The sequence below is a fragment of the Argentina anserina genome, chromosome 2, assembly GCF_933775445.1.
Source record: "Argentina anserina chromosome 2, drPotAnse1.1, whole genome shotgun sequence".
In the NCBI taxonomy this organism is placed as follows: domain Eukaryota; kingdom Viridiplantae; phylum Streptophyta; class Magnoliopsida; order Rosales; family Rosaceae; genus Argentina; species Argentina anserina.
The window spans coordinates 19,702,637-19,721,672 of record NC_065873.1 but is presented as its reverse complement, the minus strand read 5'-3'; the positions used below and the strand labels follow the sequence as shown (position 1 = coordinate 19,721,672).

Genomic DNA, 19,036 nt, shown 5'->3' with positions numbered 1-19,036 from the left:
GTAAAGCCAAAAGAACAGCCTTATAAAACACTCCGGGCACCTCCAAGCATAGTAGAACGTATGGGATGGGACTGGTACCCGATCAGCAGTGTGGACACACGTGCGAGTGTGTGACATAATTAAGATTTAAGAGTGATGTTGAGATGTGGGCCTGGGGCAACATACACGTGGGTGGAATTAAAAGTTAAGTCCAAAACTTTGGATGAGATTTTAGATCTAGAAGGCCCATTAAGAACAGAAGTTGTCCCTAACTCAACTTGCCCGGTACTTATACAGTACTCCTCCTGTCTTTGTTTCCCATGTATACACATACTGATAGCTACATGCCAACTCCCTACCTCATAACGCATGCATGTTCATCCTGATTCATCCTTATCATACAATATATACGTACAAGGAGTCCTCTATGGATACTATATATATGCGCATACAATTCTGTACCATCAAATCAATATATACATACATCGGAGTGCAGCCATAACTATCCTTATGTCTAGGTATAGGGCCACATTTAGACAACGTATTCACACCACGTTAGTACGTATAAAATACTCAGGGGCCCGGAGGGTGTGCCAACCGTGCGGCTGCACGAGGCCTCTAATTTTCAGAGGCCTCTAATATTTTTTTTTCTTTTTGGTATATAAAATTACTAAACCAATATGTATATGTACTTTAGTGCATACAAGCACAAATAGTTCCTTGGAACAATTGACAATATTTTAGTTTCTTTTTACTCAATCTCTTTGTCTTATAGTAAGGGTTCGAACCTCATTATATTTTTTATTTGTCAGTATTTTAAGACACTATTTTTTTCTTTCTCAACAAAAAAAATGTATCCGCCATTTCTTTTTCTTTTTTTTTGTAATCAAAATTTTCCCTCTCTATATTCTTCTTTTCTACTACCTTTGTCAATTTGTTTTCAATAAATTCTTGAAATCATTATATAATATATCTCAGTAAAAAGATTTCGCACATGGCCCTAAGTTCAACGGACCGGTCCTGATAATACTATACTGACCTATATATATATAATATTATAACGACTATTTGTCGATCCAATGGAAAGATATCCAACAAAGAAAATTGTTAATGTGTTAACATATACTGTAGTCGTAACATTCACTTACGTTTGCTCTCTCTACATCTTGTTTGGGTTACGTTTATATATCAACATAAATTTTGGCTTTTTAACCAATTGGCCAAAATTTCTTTTTGTATATGTACACGTTCTATATTATCCCATCTATGTGTATACGTACGAGTATGAAATAGTCAGCTGGTAGCTACGACGAGGCACTTGTTATCAAGTATATACGTGTAAATGGAGTAACTAGCAAATCTTATTTTGGTCTGTTAAACAATTTGCTTTGATATCCACAAAAGGCCGAGCAGGTAAGCAAGAAGTGGGATTTGTTTACATTGTGTCGAGCCAGTTGACCATGCAATATTAGCTGCTCTTGTTGTTCCAGAACTATAATCCCGAAACATTGTTTGACTTCTCTTCTTTAATAACCTAACTGAACACCACCGTCCAATAATGTACCCAGCAACTAGTTATGAATCTTCTGAAAAATTAAAAAAACGAAAGAATAAACTAGAACTATATCTATGATTCATAATCATTGAAGCAATCACACCACACCTGTATAAAGAAGAAGAAAAAAAATGATGATTGGCCTATAATGATTAAAACTCTGAGCATTTCGGCAGAGGGGTATCAAGGGACAAAATCTCTTCGATATTTCAGATATATACTATGATATCTCCCTTAAAAAAATTATATATCTTAGGGGTAAATATTTTATTTTTTTCTCGTATCTGCGATACTTATTCGATAAAATAAAATATCTCCGATATTTACGATATATTCGATATTTTTGAGAAATATCTAAAAAATTTCACTTAAAAAAATCTCAACTTGAGGATGTTTCGGACTCTTGGAGATGAGTTTTTGATTAATTAATCACCTTGAGTCTTGAGGAATATCAAAAAGAAAATTAGAAAAGTAGTCCTTTAATCGGCTAATTTTTAATTTTTCGTAAAAAATATTTAGATGAGAATCATGGATCTAGAGCAGGTGGTCATGGTGCGCAATAGCAGAATAGGTGCAGGAGGAGGACAATAGGAGTCATTGGTGATCAAAGTATTTCATCTTATGTTACTTTAGTTGCCTTAAGTTTTGATTTTATCAGTTTAATTACATAACAAGGTGGGACGTCAAATGAATAACATTAAGTTAATTATCAATCTGGTTATCCTATTTACCATTATTGTCATTTTGAAAAAGTATATGATCAATCATCGATTGGATTCATCTTTACTATTACATTCTCAAAGAAACTGTCGGCAGTTCGAAAGAGATATTTGACTATCATGTTAATAATTACAATTTGTGTTATATGACTCATGTTAATAATTACAATTTGTTGACCATGTATATTTTCAAGCACCTAGATTCTCTTTTTGGTATTAGATAAAATTAATAATTGTATATGTTTGTATGTAATTTAATAATAAATAAATAAATAATTTCCCAACCTGAACGATATTTTTTTTTCTAATATCCATGATATATTCGATATATCTATTAAAAAATGATATATCTACCGATACCTATATTTTTAACCTTAGAGGTACCCATTATTATCTCATATTGCTCTGAATAATCTCAGAAATCATATTCTGCAGAAATGCAGAGATCTATTCATTCTATTGTGAAGGTTCTGCTCTCATGGAGCTTCGGGAAGAAGCAGCAGCTAGGTTGATATATATGCATACAGGTCAAATAGTCAAACCGGAACCAGTTTAGGGTTAAGATCGGAGAGTTGAATAATTGGATCGGGGGGAAGAAAGGTCAAGGCGGGTCAGTGGGATGCCCTGCAGCGCCGCACATGGGATCGAGTTTGACGCTTAGGGCGACACCACCCAACACCTTCACATGGTGGCTTCCGTGGTGGCCCGCCGCGTCCAATATCAAAGGCACGAGCCACCCAATCAATCTCACTACAACATGCCCTGCCGGGTCCCAGATTCTCGATCTCCATCCTTCTCTTCAACCCCTTCTCTTTCTCTCTCGCAAGTTTCAGTCCAGTCTGAACTCTGAACCAACCAAACCAACAAGCCCGGCAAAACTTTAGCTAGTTTCGTGGGGTTTGATCATGCTCGACTTCTTTCTCCATTTTTTATTTTTATCTTGGTCGTGAATATGCTCAAATCAGTTGATATCTCAACTAAAATCCGCTGTTAATCATAGCTCATCGAACTTTTCTACGTACGACGATCTTCACTCTAGAAATATCTTTTCATTAGAATTTTTAGAGCGTGCAAGTTATCATTGATTTTCAGACTCAAATTAATGGTGGTAAGAAAGGGAATTATGTTATTAGGAAAAATTATTATATGTAACCGTTACATAGTCTACGTAGTATATTCATTTAATGTTATTGGTTTATTTTTTATTGTGTTTGTTTATGATTTATTACTCATATTTAAATAATTTTTTTACTGTGTGCATATTTATTACACCACATGACAGTGCTACGTACACATAATAATTACTCTGTTATTAGCTAGTCGATTTTGTAATTGCCCTCATGTTCAGACAATCTCATACATTATCATATCACTAATTGCACCGTCAATTGAGATTCATGTTAATGACAATATAAATGAGTATGAATCCCATATAAATATTTGTTGAACCTTAAAGTTGTCTCTATTGTTTCCTAAATTTTTCTCTAGCTTGTTTTCGAATAGCTCCATCGGTTGCCCTACGTATTTTGACATTGTACTTGAGAGAAAGAAAGAGAAGGACGAAAAAGAAAATTAAAATGTGGCCAGCATTGTGTGCCTACAAATTTGGAGTAACATCAGACAGATCAACACCAGAAAGACGAGATATGGTGAGTATGCCTTTAACAACAAACAGTTAAGAGTGCTTGTCAAATAATTGCTCAACTTCTCCTGCTTTTTCTAGCTTCCAACATTTCGTTTGGTGAAGTGATATGTATACTCATCATAGTCACACACACCACAAAAGGGTACAACCCAACATTTACTTTTAGCATGTTTCACTACCACAATGGTCGACCATGTATTGGAAACAATCTAACACCCAAGCATGGTAGATGGTGGTTGCTAGTGGTAGTGGTGGTGGTGATAGTGGTGGCATGGCGTGTTCGTCATATTCACACTTATGAACACATATATGCTTGAAAAGATATGATTAATTTTGACATAAACTCTTATTATTTCGATTCCAAGTACATTATTGGAATTGATCTCATGGTGAAAATTAACATTGATGATCACCTTTATGGTTTTGTGCCAAAATTAAACATGAAATTGATTGTAGCTATGTACGTATCAATATCACTGGTGCTAGCTGAATAATTAATTAAGTTAGACGTCCACGTAAATCATAGCTAGCATACATTTAATTTGATAAGTATTCTTCTGGCCAGAATTGTAGAACTACTCTCTTTCTTTGATTCTTCCAACGAGCTAGCTAGGGACCGCGAATGAACATTAATGAATTTAGGAACAATTTGGTTAGAGCTCAGAACATACTTCCTTTGCTAACCATCAGGACATATGTAGATTGAGTTGTCACTTATCAATTTGGATTTACTTAGATATAGACTTTCTGTTCAATCGTCAGGAAAGGAAAAGAAAACAAAATATCTGATCTGAGTTTATAAACACGAAAGCTTATTAGTATGAGATGAATCGGAAACCAGTAATAACCCAGTCATATCGTTTTCACTAGAATATTCTTGTATCCCAAGAAAGAGTAATGCACCGATGCACCGTGCACGTACTCGTGGAGACAATTAGAGAGAGTCGTATGAGTCTGAAGTTTATCTCTAACTAGTATGTGATTGAAATGTGATTCGAAAAGGTCATCACCAAAGTCAGTGTCAACTGTCAAGTCCTCAAAAGAAACGTTTATGGTTTTGAGTAGTTTATGAGCTGATCCCTAAGAATTGGTGAAACCCAGTTGGTTCTCCTCTCCCGATAAAGAGAAGAACTAGATTTATATATATGAAGTAGTTAAAAGTGAATTTAGTGAATTTCTTGAGCTCTGAAACATACCGATCCGATGCTCTGATGGACTTTATAAACACTAGTTATCATCTTAATCAATCTCGGGTGAAGCCACTAGTTACCATCTTAATTTCCTTTAATTGTAGGATTAATTAGTTCTTCATATATACCAACAATTGAAACAAAAGAAAAATTTTCATACCTACAACAATAACAACATAATAGTTTACATGGTTGGCACAGTGAGACACAATACATCGGCTTATAATTTGATTCTAATCCAATGAATGATCTAACATGCTAGATTAATTTTTCAAATAGCATGTCACATATATATATATATATATATATATATATATATATATTAGATCGAGCAATGATGATCAGGACGAAGATAAATGTACCGACTAATCCATATCAATCAAATCCAAAAAAATGATCCAGAAAAAGATAAATGTACCTATACATTAATCCATACTGAATTTGAAAATGTACGTACAGATCCGGCCATGAACCATGACTCAAGTAACCATCTATATGATCTAATCTGAACTAGCTAGCTGGGTGGCCAGCTCTTACATTTCGAGTTTTAGGCGAAGCAGGAGGAGGAAATGGGTAGGGGACTAGGACTCCAACATGAAATGTAGTACTGAAAACGGGAAGAGCTCGATCGAAGCCAATAACAAACTATAGGGGAGGCGTCCGCAACTTCCACTCCCCTCCTCCACAAAACAATCATAGGATATAGTTAACATCACACTGTCGTCACGAACCCCAGCAATGCTGTACATGACAGCCCATCCAGTCCTCCACGTGTCATCCTCCAACTGCCCTGCGTACAGTAGAGTGCATGCACCCATTCGCATATTAATACCCTCCCAATCCCACATTACAACCCTCTCCTTCCTTCCCTTAACCTCGTGTCCATATCCTCCCACTATTATTATTGCACTCAAAGCTAGCAAGCTAGAGAGAGGAGAGAGAGAGAGAGAGAGAGAGAGAGAGAGAGAGAGAGAGAGAGAGAGAGTTTTAGAGAGAAGTATAAGGAGTTGTTGTAGACTTGTAGTGAGAGAAAGCATTGAGAGGCTGAGATGGAGACAGAGCTCAGGCTAGGGCTTCCAGGAGGAGGAGGTGGTGAAGGAGGAGATCAGGGAGTGGTGATGATGAGGAAGAGAGGCTTCTCTGAAACCGAGAGTGAGATCACTACTGATGATGAGAGCAGTGCTTGTGTGGATTTGAAGCTGAATCTTTCTTCCAAGGATGGTAGCATCAGCAGCAGCAGCACTTCTGAGAAGTCTAAGAGTTTGATGATGAACAAGAACAAGGAGAAGATCATGGATCTCCCCGCCGATCCGGCTAAGCCTCCGGCCAAGTAAGTTGATCGATGAGCATGAGATAATATATCGTTTTTGTTTGTACATACGAGTGCATGTGTGGGTGTGTGGCCATATAGATATTTCTGGAATTAATAATAGGTCTGTGAATTATTGAGCACATGAATGAGATATATAATTGATGCCTTGTAGAACATGTTGTCAACTTGTCATATTATAGGCTTTAGCCTCACTCTAGTTAATATTAAGTTTTCCAGAATATATACTCTTAGCTCAAGATCATTTCTTGGCTATATTCCTACTCGCAGAGACATTTATCGTGACTGAGTATAAATCTTAAAAGGGCAGAGATAAAAGGCTTACCATTGTGTTTGTACATAAACTTTTACAATTGGAAGGGAAAAAAGAAACGAGAACACTTGTCAACCAGATTTAATTGGTTTCATATACAAAATTAAGTATAACTCAATTTGCTGAAGTAATAGACAGCAACGGTCGACTTTGAATGAAAGTACATATATATGAACCTTCATTATAAATTAGATCTTGCACCAAATTAATCATGAGAAAGCTAATTTCATGACAGATCAACAAAATTAAGAAAAGCTGATTTCTTCATCATGCAAGAAATTACTGATTGTTAGTTGCTTGACATAAGTTTTGAGGAATAATCATCATTGTTTGCTTAATATTAGGGCACAAGTAGTGGGTTGGCCTCCGGTGAGATCTTTCCGGAAGAACATGATGAGCACACAGAAGAGCAGTACCACTGATGAAAGCAGCAAGGCTGGAGGCAACGCAGCTTTGGTGAAGGTGAGCATGGATGGTGCGCCTTACCTCCGAAAGGTCGACCTGAACATGTACAAGACTTACCCTCAGCTCTCAGACGCCCTAGCCAAAATGTTCAGCTCCTTCACGGGCATTGGTAAATACTATTAATAAACTCCAACGTAGTATTTCAGTATTAAAATCTCTGATCTGTGAGGGATAGAAATTAATCCTCGAATTGAATTCCTGAAGGTAACTGTGGATCCCAGGGAACCATTGATTTCATGAATGAGAGGAAGCTGATGGATCTTCTCAATGATTCTGATTACATCCCAACTTATGAAGACAAGGACGGTGACTGGATGCTTGTCGGCGATGTCCCTTGGGAGTAAGTACTTCATCGATCTACTATTTTCTCATTATAAGCAAAAAAAAAGCATAATTTGATTGTATACTTTTATCTGTTCCTATCTCTAATTTATTTTTTATCTCGTGCAATTTCCAGGATGTTTGTTGAATCATGCAAGAGACTGCGCATAATGAAGGGAAAGGAGGCTGTTGGTCTTGGTTAGCATCTCATAAATATAAATGTTATACATAATATTCCAATTACTTGAGTAATAATATTCTCAAGTTTCTAACTATGTAAATGTATAAATTGCAGCACCAAGAGCCATGGAGAAATGCAAGAACAGGAGCTGAAGAACTAGCACAGTGAATCTCCACAGCCTGCTCCTTTGATCTTGTCGCAGCTGATCTATCCTCACGCGCAGATGGATTGAGCAGGTTGTTTGGACGCATGCTTGATTATTTTCCATGTAATATTTGTTTTTCATGGTTTGATATATGTAAGTAATTAAAGTGAGATACTTTTGAGTTCTTAGTTTTCATCATGGACGTATTTGCATCTTCAGTATGTTTGAGGACGGCTTGATCTTGCTTTTGTTCATTGGTAATGGCTTGCTTAATAAGCACAATAATGTATGGACCAGATAATAATTTGTTGTATGTAATGTGTGTTTTTACTTCCAAACCCAGAAATTATTTCTCCACACACACACACACCTTCTCTTTTTTCTTGAATCAATAAGTATTAGTTCGTGTTCACTAAAGAGTGACACTAATCTTTTTAAATGTATATTAGTCTCGACTTTCGTAGTCGTCCATCAATTGTTGGATAATAGAAGAAAAGCATTTTCTATGCCATGTATGTTTCTCTGTCTAATCAGTAATCACGATTCAAATCCAAATTTTGGAGATTGAATCTTCGAAATGTATGGTAGTTTCTGCGTGTTTGATGGGAGTAGAAACCAAGTAATAATTGTGAATGCTACATGACATGTTTGATTGAGGGAACATAAGCATGTGCATTTCAATGTAGCATTTATATATGCATGGCCATTTTTTTAGTTTGCTGGATTTATCATAATTCCAGGCTTGTAGAAAATGATTGATGTTGTCCAGCTCAATTGATATAACTTATGAAAGAAAATAGATGAACCAGTTAGATATTCACTTGAAACTGGATGAGAAAAAGGGGGTGATTCTGCAGCCATTAACCCTCATTTGTTATTGTCGACTATTTCTTCATAACCTCCAAGGAAACTGGGGTTCTTCATCAACTACATACATACAGTTAAATTGAAGATCTTTCTTTCCAGCAGGATCACGTTCAGAAATCGATTGACTTGATTATCAGATCTGCATTTTTCTTTGATTTGATTATGGTCTCGGCATTTGGCCGGTCATTGTACTCAATCTGCAGGATGAATTTCGGATCAGAACTTAACTAAGGGGCAACTGACCCGCACAACATGAGAATATGACGAACATAATAGAATGAAGCTTACCCGCCATTTAGCAACATCAGGGGGCTTCCCTACAGTTCAGAAAATGAAAAATACAATCAAATATGTCGTGTCTTGATATCATATATTTCACGAGCAGCTGATTGGAACTTCAAAATCAGGGATGGTAATCATGGTATACCTGTTGCAATATGTCTCTTGAGAACTCGTTGCATGGATTTGTCAATATCGACCTCTATGAACCTTTAACAAAAAAAAATCATAGAATAGCATTAAGTGGCACCTCAGAACCATCAAAATTTCAAAAATGAAAAGTATAAATGATCGATCAAGTAAGGTATGCATCTCACACATAGGCTAGTCAGATATCATAAGATGAAACATCACCACTCAGAGGGAGAGGACTTCTTGGCAGGAATTTACTAATTTAGTAGTTGGAACTTGGAACCTCATTTACTATGTAGCATTTGCTGACTTGCTGTAAGATTATTATGATTGTAGTCCATGATAAATCCTATTCTTAAACAGAATCTATAGTCCTACAGCTCAGGAAAAGCCAACCGCAGTTTAATTATCGGTATTCACTTACCAGTCTTTGAAGTTTGGTCATTTCTCTGTACACTATGCTAAGTAAGACCTACCAACTAAGCCTATCAGACAGTGGTCATGACATGTTCCAAGTCCCATAACTCCCAATAAACTGATCCATCTCAGAAAGAACCTAATCTCAGTAACGTTTGAAGCAGGACATGTTCTGAATATTGATATCTGCTCTACAAGCACCGGTTATTAAATGGATATAGCATATCAGAGAACTCCATTACCTTGACCTACAATTTTGCATAAAAATAGCCATGAAGAACATAACTTACCACTTCTCATCAAACATAGATGATATTTCCTTCCACACCCCATCATCCAAGAACAAATAATTTCCTTCTACTATGACAACTTTGTTCCTGAAAAGAATAAATTAGAGTAATCTTCACCCATGAAAGATGCCAGAATTGAAATTACACAATTTTTGGACTACTATTAATGTTCCTGGCATCCTCAATTGTTCGTATTACTGATAGATACTCCTGGAATAGCTAGTTTGATTTACAAATGTCAGTCCTCTAATGGCATACAAATTCACCAGAAAACTAAAGTACATGCGGAGACAAAAAGATATAATCTTTGTGACCTACTGAAAACCCGGTTAATTTTCATAGTTAATAGTCCTCTCATACATAGTTTGAATTCCCACCTTTCTAAATGGGAACTGAAACATGTTAGAATCTAGAGTTCCCATCTTTTGTATTCCAAATCAGACATATTAGACCCATCATTCTTAAATTTTTAGATAGTAATACTCAAGTGACAAGTGACAGAATACTCACTGAATGCTCACGAATATATCATCTTCTACTGGATCTCCAACACCATGGTCAAATGAAGGTGCATATACTGAACCCTGCAACAATCTTTTGTTTAGAATGTATCACATATCACTAAAATAATTTCTTAAATTTGGCAAGGACAAACTTCCATAAGTAGTGAGCATTAAATACTGACCTGACTTCTCAAAGTCTTCAAAGACTTGAGTAGTAGCTCAGGGTTGAAGGTCCACGGAGCTGATACACCAATGCATAACATCAAAGGTTTTAATGCGTATATCAAACTATCACTGACAAAACAAAGGAAACCTCACCTCCTCTTCTTGCATGAGCTTCCTCAGGATTCTAATACGCAAGAAATCATGAAAAGTTAGAATCACCCTAAATATATTCATCAACAGAAATGTTTGCTTAACATATTCACATACAGCATTATTTTCTGAACCCAGTGGCAATTTGCTAATGATGTTTTGAACAAACAAATGTTGCTAATCATGTCGTGAACAAACAAATGAAGCTTTAAACAATTTTGACTTTTATTTGCCAATACATTACCCAAAAAGATAAAAAGTAGCATGCCATGTCAAACTCCTCAAATGGATACATTACAGTATATTAAGCAGTTAAGCATCTGAGTTTCAAGCTGATACACAATCAAGGATGAGTGGACTGCTACAAAAGTAGGACTTGTAGCACTTCAAATTAGGTCATTTTTATGAAGACAGGTTTACCAAAACGTGATTACTTTATATTTATCAAAATCCTGTTTTGTGTGTCCCAAATAAAATGTTCTGGAATCACTGCAATTACATTCTAAGCTTGATCTATATGTTTCATTTCACAATTCCAAGGAAAAAAAAAGACAAGTAATAATGGTACTACTACTACCCGCAATGCAAATCTAGAATGAGAAACCAAAAATATGATATAAGATGGAGGCTAACCTCCATTGCATCCAGCTGAGAACGGTAAAGATGGTACCCATCCATGGGAAGAACTGCAGCCACCTCTAGAGGAGTAACTTGGGAATCCAATGCCGAAGCTTTCTGAGGCCATAACTTGTTCACACGCCGTACTACTTCGGATGCAAGAGTACTCTTTCCAGCTCCAGGAGGACCAGCTAAACCCACAATATGCCTACACAATACCTCAGCCAGATGGATAACTTTGAAGAGTAGTAACAATACAGATCGACATGATATTCGAATACATATTTAAATGGAGATGTTACTGCTTTTCTACACTAAAACAAAGAATGAAAAACGAGAATAGATTGACATCATAGGACTGTTAATAACAGCTCCCATGAGTCCCATCCAAAAAGGTCAAACTCATACCAATAAGCCAAGTAACCAAGAAAAGGCAGTACATAATTCATCAATATACTTGTGCCGTTATTGGTCCCATAAAGAATATAGAATTGCACACGAATAACCATAAGTCCAGAACAACAACTAAGCAACATACAAACACAGTTGGATTGATCATAACATTCTTTACCCCATTGGAAGTGATGACTTACTTCAAATTCGGATTCGACATTGCTGCTGCTGTAGGAACAAGGCGTTCGGCCAAAGCATCATACACTTCCTCTATACACCTTAGGGGAAACAGAAGCAACCAGTCAAACAACCGCAGAAAGGCACACACAAAACAAGTGAACATTCAGTTGAACCATCAGAAGCAGTAGCCAATTCAAAAGCCATATAAGACGACTGTGACATACCTGCCCTCTACTACTGGAGCTTCCCTCCTTTGATAACATAAAACCTGTAGAGGAAATCCAAGGAATCAACATGAAAACCTCATCACATAAAAGATTGACAAAGTTACAATTTTCATCTTCCGAAACACAAAGAGCCATTAGCAAACCTTCAGAGAGTGACCTTTGGCGGAGGGAGCTCCAGTTCTAGCAACTAAGGGTTGTCCGCCTCTTCTGGTGGAAGAGAGGGACAGTGAATAACAATCCCAATTAGGAAATTCTACTCTCTTGAGAAGCAACGCTTCTGCGAATCAGAAAGAAAACTACTGAGTGACCTGAATGGAATCTTGGCACATTAGAGGTCAACAACGATTGAATTTGATTTTTCGATTTCACAGCAAACTTTTCAGTGAAGTTGGAGTTGGAAGTTGATATAGATAACTTCTCGAGGTTGCTGAAGATAGAGAGACCTCCATAGACTGGCCGCAGAGAGACTCAATTTCAAAGAAAGACAAGTCAAGTATGTTTTTGCTGCTTTCTCCACACCGAACAATTAAGTACAAAATTCGATCAGATCACGCCCAGGGACTATCTTTTTCTTGAAGACCATTCCGAAACCATTTCAGTTACGACGAATAGAAAAGACCTGGTTGATTTTTACCATTTACAGAATATTTATATAGGATTCTAATTTCAATAAAAACAGGATAAGGATCATAAAACTATTATTGGATACAAAAGGAACATAAAAATTCTATAAAAAAGAATTTTAAACCCAAATCTTGTTTATATAAACCGATCTTAAAACTTGTCCATGTAAAAGTAATCCGAACTTGAAGTAGCCCACTCTAACTAAGCTGGGGGGGGGGGACATTTCGGATGCAACATGAATTCAGAAATCCAAATGATTGAAATATAAAGTGAAAACAATTTATTTGAAATGAATTTTGTCTGGTAACCAATGTTTTTCCAAATTCTGGAAGACTAGTTTGAAACTACAACACAGTTCAGTTTCCTTGGAGGGAACGCTATTGTACAATGCATCGATCAGCTCCGGGTAGTGATTAGGATCGAGTATGAAACTTCGTGCTTACAGAGAAACAAGGCCTGATGCACCATGTTTACATTACAGGAATGTTCCCATGGCATGTGATGATCTAGAAAAGCACATCACAACGCTGCCTATAAACCCTTCTTCGCTTCTTATCATCCTCATATGACTGCAAACTCTGCACAAGGATGAAAAATAGCAATGTCAATTCATCTAAGCCTTCATTCTACGACAAACATGATCTGAGATTTCAACAGGACGCGAGAAAGGTGTAAGATATTACCTGTTCCATCAAATAATGTGGAACCCGAATCCTCTTTGAGCCACTGGCTAAACGCTTGCATGGTAATAGGCTATCCATAGTAGCGACATTATTATGAAGCTGCAACCAAGCATAACCAGAATGTCAAAGTATGAAACATATAATTGAAGAACTTCTGCAGTTGCTTTCTTAAAGTCCTACTCCTTAAGCTAGACAGATGAAAAGATTTAAAAATAAATAAAATTAAAATAAAAATAAAATGGTTTTAAGTGTGTGCACCCAAGGAGAAAGGATGGCTTCATGTTACATTATTTTCAGTACTGGTTAACTGGTTAAGCATGTCTAAGTTTCAAATAAATATCAGATAGCTCAACATTTGAAATTTATAATGTGAGACTTTGTGAAAGGCTTTTCAATTTATGCAGCCAGCTTGTGGTGGAACTCTGATTTGTCATCAAACCTTCTGTTAAAAGTAACATGAATGCAGAACTGAAACTAACATGGTATTTTACAATTTACCATGGAAGCTTCAAGAACAAATTAAAATAGTGTACAATATCAACATAACTTCATCAAAAAGACGGTATGAAAAGCTAAAGACCATGTAGCAAACTGTAAATAGAACAGCAAAAGACATGCGGTATTGAAAAATAGGCAACTGCCTTGGGTACTTTCCTAAGTTAGCCTTCCTAAATGCCTACATAAACCTATATACATTTAGTTAACATGTTGATAGTGCAATTTGGAGAGTCCTCAAGAAACATAATATTACCTGACTGTGAATGGCTCCAATCAGCATCCGTTGACAACCTGATGCATGCACCTTTTCTAAATTTGGGCACTGAAGTGACAATCTCTCTGCATAAATACAGATAATGAATGAGCAACTTGGGAGAAACCTTAAAAATTGTAAAACAGGTCTTAAACTACCTACTACCAAACCAAATACCAAAGGGGACATTAAGAATATACCTGGAAGCAAATTGAAACAAGAATTTAAGTTTACATCATTGAGTTCTGGGCAGCTTAAAGATAGAGCCTGCATTCAGATTCAAAAAGATTAGATCCCTAAGCAAAGAAGCAATGGGAACACGATCAAAGTGTTGAGTCTTACATCTAAGCTAGAACAGCCCCACAAGCTAAGTTTTTTCAATCGGCTATGTTTAATTATTAGATTCTGGCAAATGAGGTGTGTTTTGGCCTTTGATGTCAGTGACAATTGAAAGTTACTACTTTCTTCAGATGTAGGATCTGAAGCATTGGGGTCGCAAATCGTCATGCCACAGTCCATCAGCTCAAGAAGAGGCAGTTGAGTTGTCGCAAATACTATACCCACTACAAATAACAGAAACCAGTTAGCGAACTAAAGCTTTTGGGAAACCAGAAAATCAACGAGTATAAACCCTGGACCAGGTAAAGTGATTACTTGTAGTGATATTGGGACAAAGAGCAACGAGTAGCCTTGAAAGAGTTTCGGGAAACACATTGCAAATGATCTGAATGCCACTATCACTGATGCTAGATCTGAAATCAAAGAGCATCAAATATTAGATCTCAAGTAATACATAGAAGCTACGAAAGTGACTGTCATTCGAGAAAGTTCAATTTCTGAAATCTTTTGGGAAGGGACCTATGACAAGTCATTACATCTCGCCTTTACTCCTATATAGCCAAAGGTCATTCCCAACATTCATGGAAACTCATCAAAAATTCAGTAAGTCAGTCTATCAATTGTTCTAATAGAAGAGTATTAAGATCATAACAAGCTTAATTTTCCGTTAACCAATTCGGAGCCGGAACTCGGGAACATAATGTCCAGCAGTATGTAAGTATAAATGTATAACACTCTACTGATGTAGTAGAATACAGTCCTATAAATAAATTGCAATACTAGAAGTGCTTCTTTATCTTACATGTTATTATACTAAATTTACATGACTTTTAATATGAACTACTGTTTGGATTGAGCTGTACTTAAATAGTGCATTTAGGTAAACACACAAAAGAACAAAGACTACAATTCAATCGAACATAAAAGATAACACATACCCGCTCAGATCAAGCAATTCCAAGTATGGATAGCTCGAAGCTACAGCAGCAACTGATGCATCAGTAATTTGAGATCCAAGAACAAGAGATAGCATTCGCAAATCACTGAACGACATAACAATAAAAGAAGAGAATGAGACCTATAAGTCAACAGCCATATTGCTCAATGATAATTCTTTCAGCTACCATCATTATGTGAATAATGCTGCAAGTTGCAGTAGTCTAGTCAGATGAAAGCAAACCTTAATTGAGCAGCTGTAAGTGCAAGGACAACAGCATGTGAAAGCCGGACTGATGCAATGTGTATGTTTTGCAGCCTTGGGCAATTCCTTCCCAGACCATCAACCATAGTTACAAGATCAGTATTATCATTTCTTTCACGAGAAAAATCCAAGGAAATCTCTTTCAAGTTAGGGCAATTGAAAGCCTGTGGAAAGTGGATGTCAATTAGTAAAAGTGAATTTACTTCTATACAAAAAAAAACAAGAACTGATGAAACCAACAACTAGATAAGAAATCAAAGGACATAGAAGAATAATCACCATCTTAGAAAGGGAATGAAGACCCGAAAGCCAAAGTGTCAAAAGACTAGATGAACAAAGAGCAACGCCACCTATATTAGAACACCCTTCCATCTTAAGGCTTTTCAGTAATCTTCTATCAGCAACAAAACGACTCAATTCATCACTGCATTTCAGAGATTCACAATCATCAGCCACAACTTCATTCACTACCACCTCATACACACCACACAACAGTACCAGAATTATAACAAGCAACAGAGTATACCAATATGTAAAACCATACCCAGTGATCCGATTGGTTGCCTTCTCAGACATGTAGATCTCCATAGACTCAAGACTTGGGCACGAAAATGCAATACACTCGAGCATTGTCGCATCGACATCACTGCAGCAAACCAGTTGACCAACATCAATAACCAGGTCTAAGTACAACGCCGATCAGAGTCATGTAGATCATTTTTTACAGTACAGCATCATCATCATCTTATCTCTGTTTTGGAATTAAATTTCATTCTTCAGTTTTAAACGTGTTTGATTCATTAACTTCATTCTCATTTACACAGATCGGTTCGTAAAGCCATAGATCTGATCTCATCAAATACCTTTCAATTGTGAGAGAGAGGCTAACGAGGTTGGGGCATTTATGCAGCACCAATCGAACAAACCGAACCTGAGCCCTCGCCGGAACCCTAAGCCTCAGGGACTCCGCGGCCTTCCAGAGCCTCCTCGTCGTCTCCCTCCATCCTCGGCACACCATCGCCCCCGATAACAGCCCCGGCGGCGGCAGCCGCCTCAGAATCTCCCAAAGACAGCTCATCGGAAGTCCGCCCCATCCCCGATCCCAGTCAACCTCCGTGTCCTCAATGACCTCGACCTCGACCTCGTCGAAGTCCGGATCCGGATCCGGAGCATCGGAGTCCCCGTAGCCGGAGCTTTCCACGTCGTCGAACGACAGAGCGCGGCGGAGGTTGGAGTAGGGCTGACGCGGCGGCGGGGGAGGCGGGAGGGCCGGGGTGCGGGTGATGGAGATGGGAGTGTCGGGGTGAGAATCGGCGGCGGGAGGGGGACGAAACTGGCAGGTGTGGCCGCGCTTGGGCTGGCCGCATCGGCCGCAGGTGTAACTGCCGCGGGACTTGGGGCGCTTTTGGCCGGAGGTGGCGTAGGGGTAGGAGGCGGTGGAGCCGAAGGGGGTGGTGGGGCCGGCGGCGGAGATGTGGGGCTGGGGGTGGTGGCGCTGCGGCTCCATGATAATAATAATAATAAGGTCGTTGGAGAGAGTGAGAGAAATTAAAGGAGGAGGAAGAGGGATTTGAGGGAGGCTGAGATGAGCGAAGAAATAGAAACGAGAGAGAGAGTGTGAGACAAAGGCGCGTGTGGGCCCCGCTTTGGGTTAGGAGCGGGAGATGAAAGATGGTTTTGGCGCCCTGGGTTCGAAATGTTAAAATAATAAGGATGGTGGGTGGAATGACGAGAGTGCCCTCGGTTGAAATGTCTGATTGGGAATGTCTTCCCGCGTTTTGAAATTCGTTAACCGCGCCAGAGTCTAATTTTCGTTTTTTTTTTGGTTGGGGGATTATTTACTTATTGTGGCGTGCGCGGGGGGATTTACCCGGGATTTTGGAAATCCCGACTGAAAATGGTAACAAAATGTCGCCATTTATGAGTAAATCAGGAAGTTTGTAGAGAATGGGAAGCTGCTGTTGAATTTTAGGAATTGAGTTGTATACAGTGGATTGTAGATCCATTTTGAAGAATGGTAGAAATGGAAGATGTCGCTAGGGTGGACTAACTAATCATATGTATATTCTAGGAATTGAGCTCCGTACAGTGTATTGTGGATTTGATGTGTTTTGTGTACATATAGGGACTGATATACGTATATGCACTTCTTGAGTTTGGAATGGAATGAAGAGGTACGTTGCAGCAAGTTTTGAATAATGGTGGAAATGGGAAGTGCCACCAGGGGTATCGGATTCAAAGAATTGAGTTGTGTGCAATGGATCATAGATATAATGTGTTTTATGCATTTCAACTTTGTTCTATTTTGGAATGGTTGAAAACGAGAAACCTGTGATCATTGTCCAAGTCATATCTAGGCTGAGTGGCTAGATGGTATGACTTGAATATGTAGCCAAGTCCAAGTGCGTAACATCTATGCGCGCGTACCACCTATAAACTTGTGCTCATTCTACGAGTTTAATGTGATTTGAATAAATACATATGATCAAAACCCCTAATTAAATTCTCCAACCGTAACAAAGGACTGCTAAAAATTTCTGTTGAGATGCAATCTAATCTAATGAGCTCAAATGATCAAAACCCCTACAAACGAATTAATAATTCACCATCTTATTAGTTGGTCGTAAATTATTGTCTAATCACTTCGCCCACTCAATGCTATTACCTAAACGGAACTGAGTGGTTGAGTAATAAGACGGTGTTCAACACTTCAACCTTTAATTCGAAATTGTTACAACTTACCGACGAGACTTCTTGCGACACTTCACCATGAAGTTAACGTCTTTTGATTTGGCATAATTCTCCCTAACTTTAGTGGATTTTCCTGTGGAGGGTACTCCGACCGGAATGACTTCTTTCATTGACTCCTCATATGTGTAGAATTTAGAATCCGCAAAATATGATTCAGCTTCTGTGAATGGTTTGATATCTCCTACTATGGTTTTCACACCTCCGCGATAGAACTTGAAGCATTGGTGTAAAGTGGATGGTACAATGTCATTTTCATGTACACATGGTCGTCCCAACAACAAGTTGTACGAGGTCTTCGCATCGATGACATGAAACAAGGTGTTTGATTTTAGCTCTCCGATGTCCATGTCTAGTCTGATCATTCCTATCGCTCTTTGTCCTCCTTGGTTGAAACCTTGGATCATGAGACGACTCCTTGATAACTCATCAACGTTGATGCCGAGTTGAGACATGGTTGACTTGGGCATGATATTTACTGCTGACCCTCCGTCTATAAGCATGCGATTCAACTTCCGCTCTCGCATGTACCCCGTCACAAAAAGAGGCCGATTATGTGGCTTAGAGCCTAATTTGAGGTCATTATCCGTGAAGTGAATGGTATCACAATATGCATCACACGCGCC

At 38.0% G+C, this 19,036-nt stretch overlaps 3 protein-coding genes across 3 annotated transcripts; 1 reads left to right on the top strand and 2 right to left on the bottom strand.

Moving 5' to 3' along the window:
- The first annotated feature begins 6,019 nt into the window (after nt 1-6,019).
- On the top strand, nt 6,020-8,086 carry LOC126785267 (auxin-induced protein AUX28-like). The gene is made up of 5 exons (XM_050510896.1): nt 6,020-6,418; nt 7,076-7,305; nt 7,401-7,536; nt 7,654-7,715; nt 7,813-8,086. The coding sequence occupies exons 1-5, from the start codon at nt 6,138-6,140 to the stop codon at nt 7,848-7,850; spliced, it is 747 nt and encodes a 248-aa protein (XP_050366853.1). The 5' UTR covers nt 6,020-6,137; the 3' UTR covers nt 7,851-8,086.
- Nucleotides 8,087-8,598: 512 nt separating this feature from the next.
- LOC126782835 (putative uridine kinase C227.14) lies at nt 8,599-12,667 on the bottom strand. Its single transcript, XM_050508163.1, has 12 exons — nt 12,441-12,667; nt 12,208-12,338; nt 12,062-12,105; nt 11,858-11,935; nt 11,280-11,472; nt 10,650-10,680; nt 10,514-10,572; nt 10,339-10,412; nt 9,829-9,915; nt 9,138-9,199; nt 8,999-9,027; nt 8,599-8,907 (listed from the first exon to the last, which is right to left on the bottom strand). The coding sequence occupies exons 1-12, from the start codon at nt 12,511-12,513 to the stop codon at nt 8,821-8,823; spliced, it is 948 nt and encodes a 315-aa protein (XP_050364120.1). The 5' UTR covers nt 12,514-12,667; the 3' UTR covers nt 8,599-8,820.
- A 143-nt stretch (nt 12,668-12,810) lies between these two features.
- On the bottom strand, nt 12,811-17,199 carry LOC126783080 (F-box/LRR-repeat protein 17). Its single transcript, XM_050508472.1, has 11 exons — nt 16,526-17,199; nt 16,207-16,308; nt 15,942-16,086; nt 15,642-15,826; nt 15,400-15,504; nt 14,777-14,874; nt 14,465-14,685; nt 14,323-14,389; nt 14,123-14,208; nt 13,372-13,470; nt 12,811-13,266 (listed from the first exon to the last, which is right to left on the bottom strand). Exons 1-11 carry the CDS (start codon nt 17,167-17,169, stop codon nt 13,195-13,197), a joined length of 1,824 nt encoding a protein of 607 aa, XP_050364429.1. The 5' UTR covers nt 17,170-17,199; the 3' UTR covers nt 12,811-13,194.
- Between the last annotated feature and the right edge of the window lie 1,837 nt (nt 17,200-19,036).

Bases quoted from the DNA above. Each gene is read 5' to 3' on its own strand.
- LOC126785267 (XM_050510896.1), top strand. From the start codon at position 6,138: ATGGAGACAGAGCTCAGGCTAGGGCTTCCAGGAGGAGGAGGTGGTGAA. The intron at 6,419-7,075 runs GTAAGTTGATCG...GCTTAATATTAG, and splicing joins CCGGCTAAGCCTCCGGCCAA to GGCACAAGTAGTGGGTTGGC. The intron at 7,716-7,812 runs GTTAGCATCTCA...TATAAATTGCAG, and splicing joins AAAGGAGGCTGTTGGTCTTG to CACCAAGAGCCATGGAGAAA.
- LOC126782835 (XM_050508163.1), bottom strand. From the start codon at position 12,513: ATGGAGGTCTCTCTATCTTCAGCAACCTCGAGAAGTTATCTATATCAA. The intron at 11,473-11,857 runs GTAAGTCATCAC...GGTATTGTGTAG, and splicing joins ATGTCGAATCCGAATTTGAA to GCATATTGTGGGTTTAGCTG. The intron at 9,028-9,137 runs GTATACCATGAT...TCTGAACTGTAG, and splicing joins CAAGAGACATATTGCAACAG to GGAAGCCCCCTGATGTTGCT.
- LOC126783080 (XM_050508472.1), bottom strand. From the start codon at position 17,169: ATGGAGCCGCAGCGCCACCACCCCCAGCCCCACATCTCCGCCGCCGGC. The intron at 16,309-16,525 runs GTATTTGATGAG...GGTTTGCTGCAG, and splicing joins CTCTCTCTCACAATTGAAAG to TGATGTCGATGCGACAATGC. The intron at 15,827-15,941 runs GTGATTATTCTT...CACTTTCCACAG, and splicing joins TTCATTCCCTTTCTAAGATG to GCTTTCAATTGCCCTAACTT.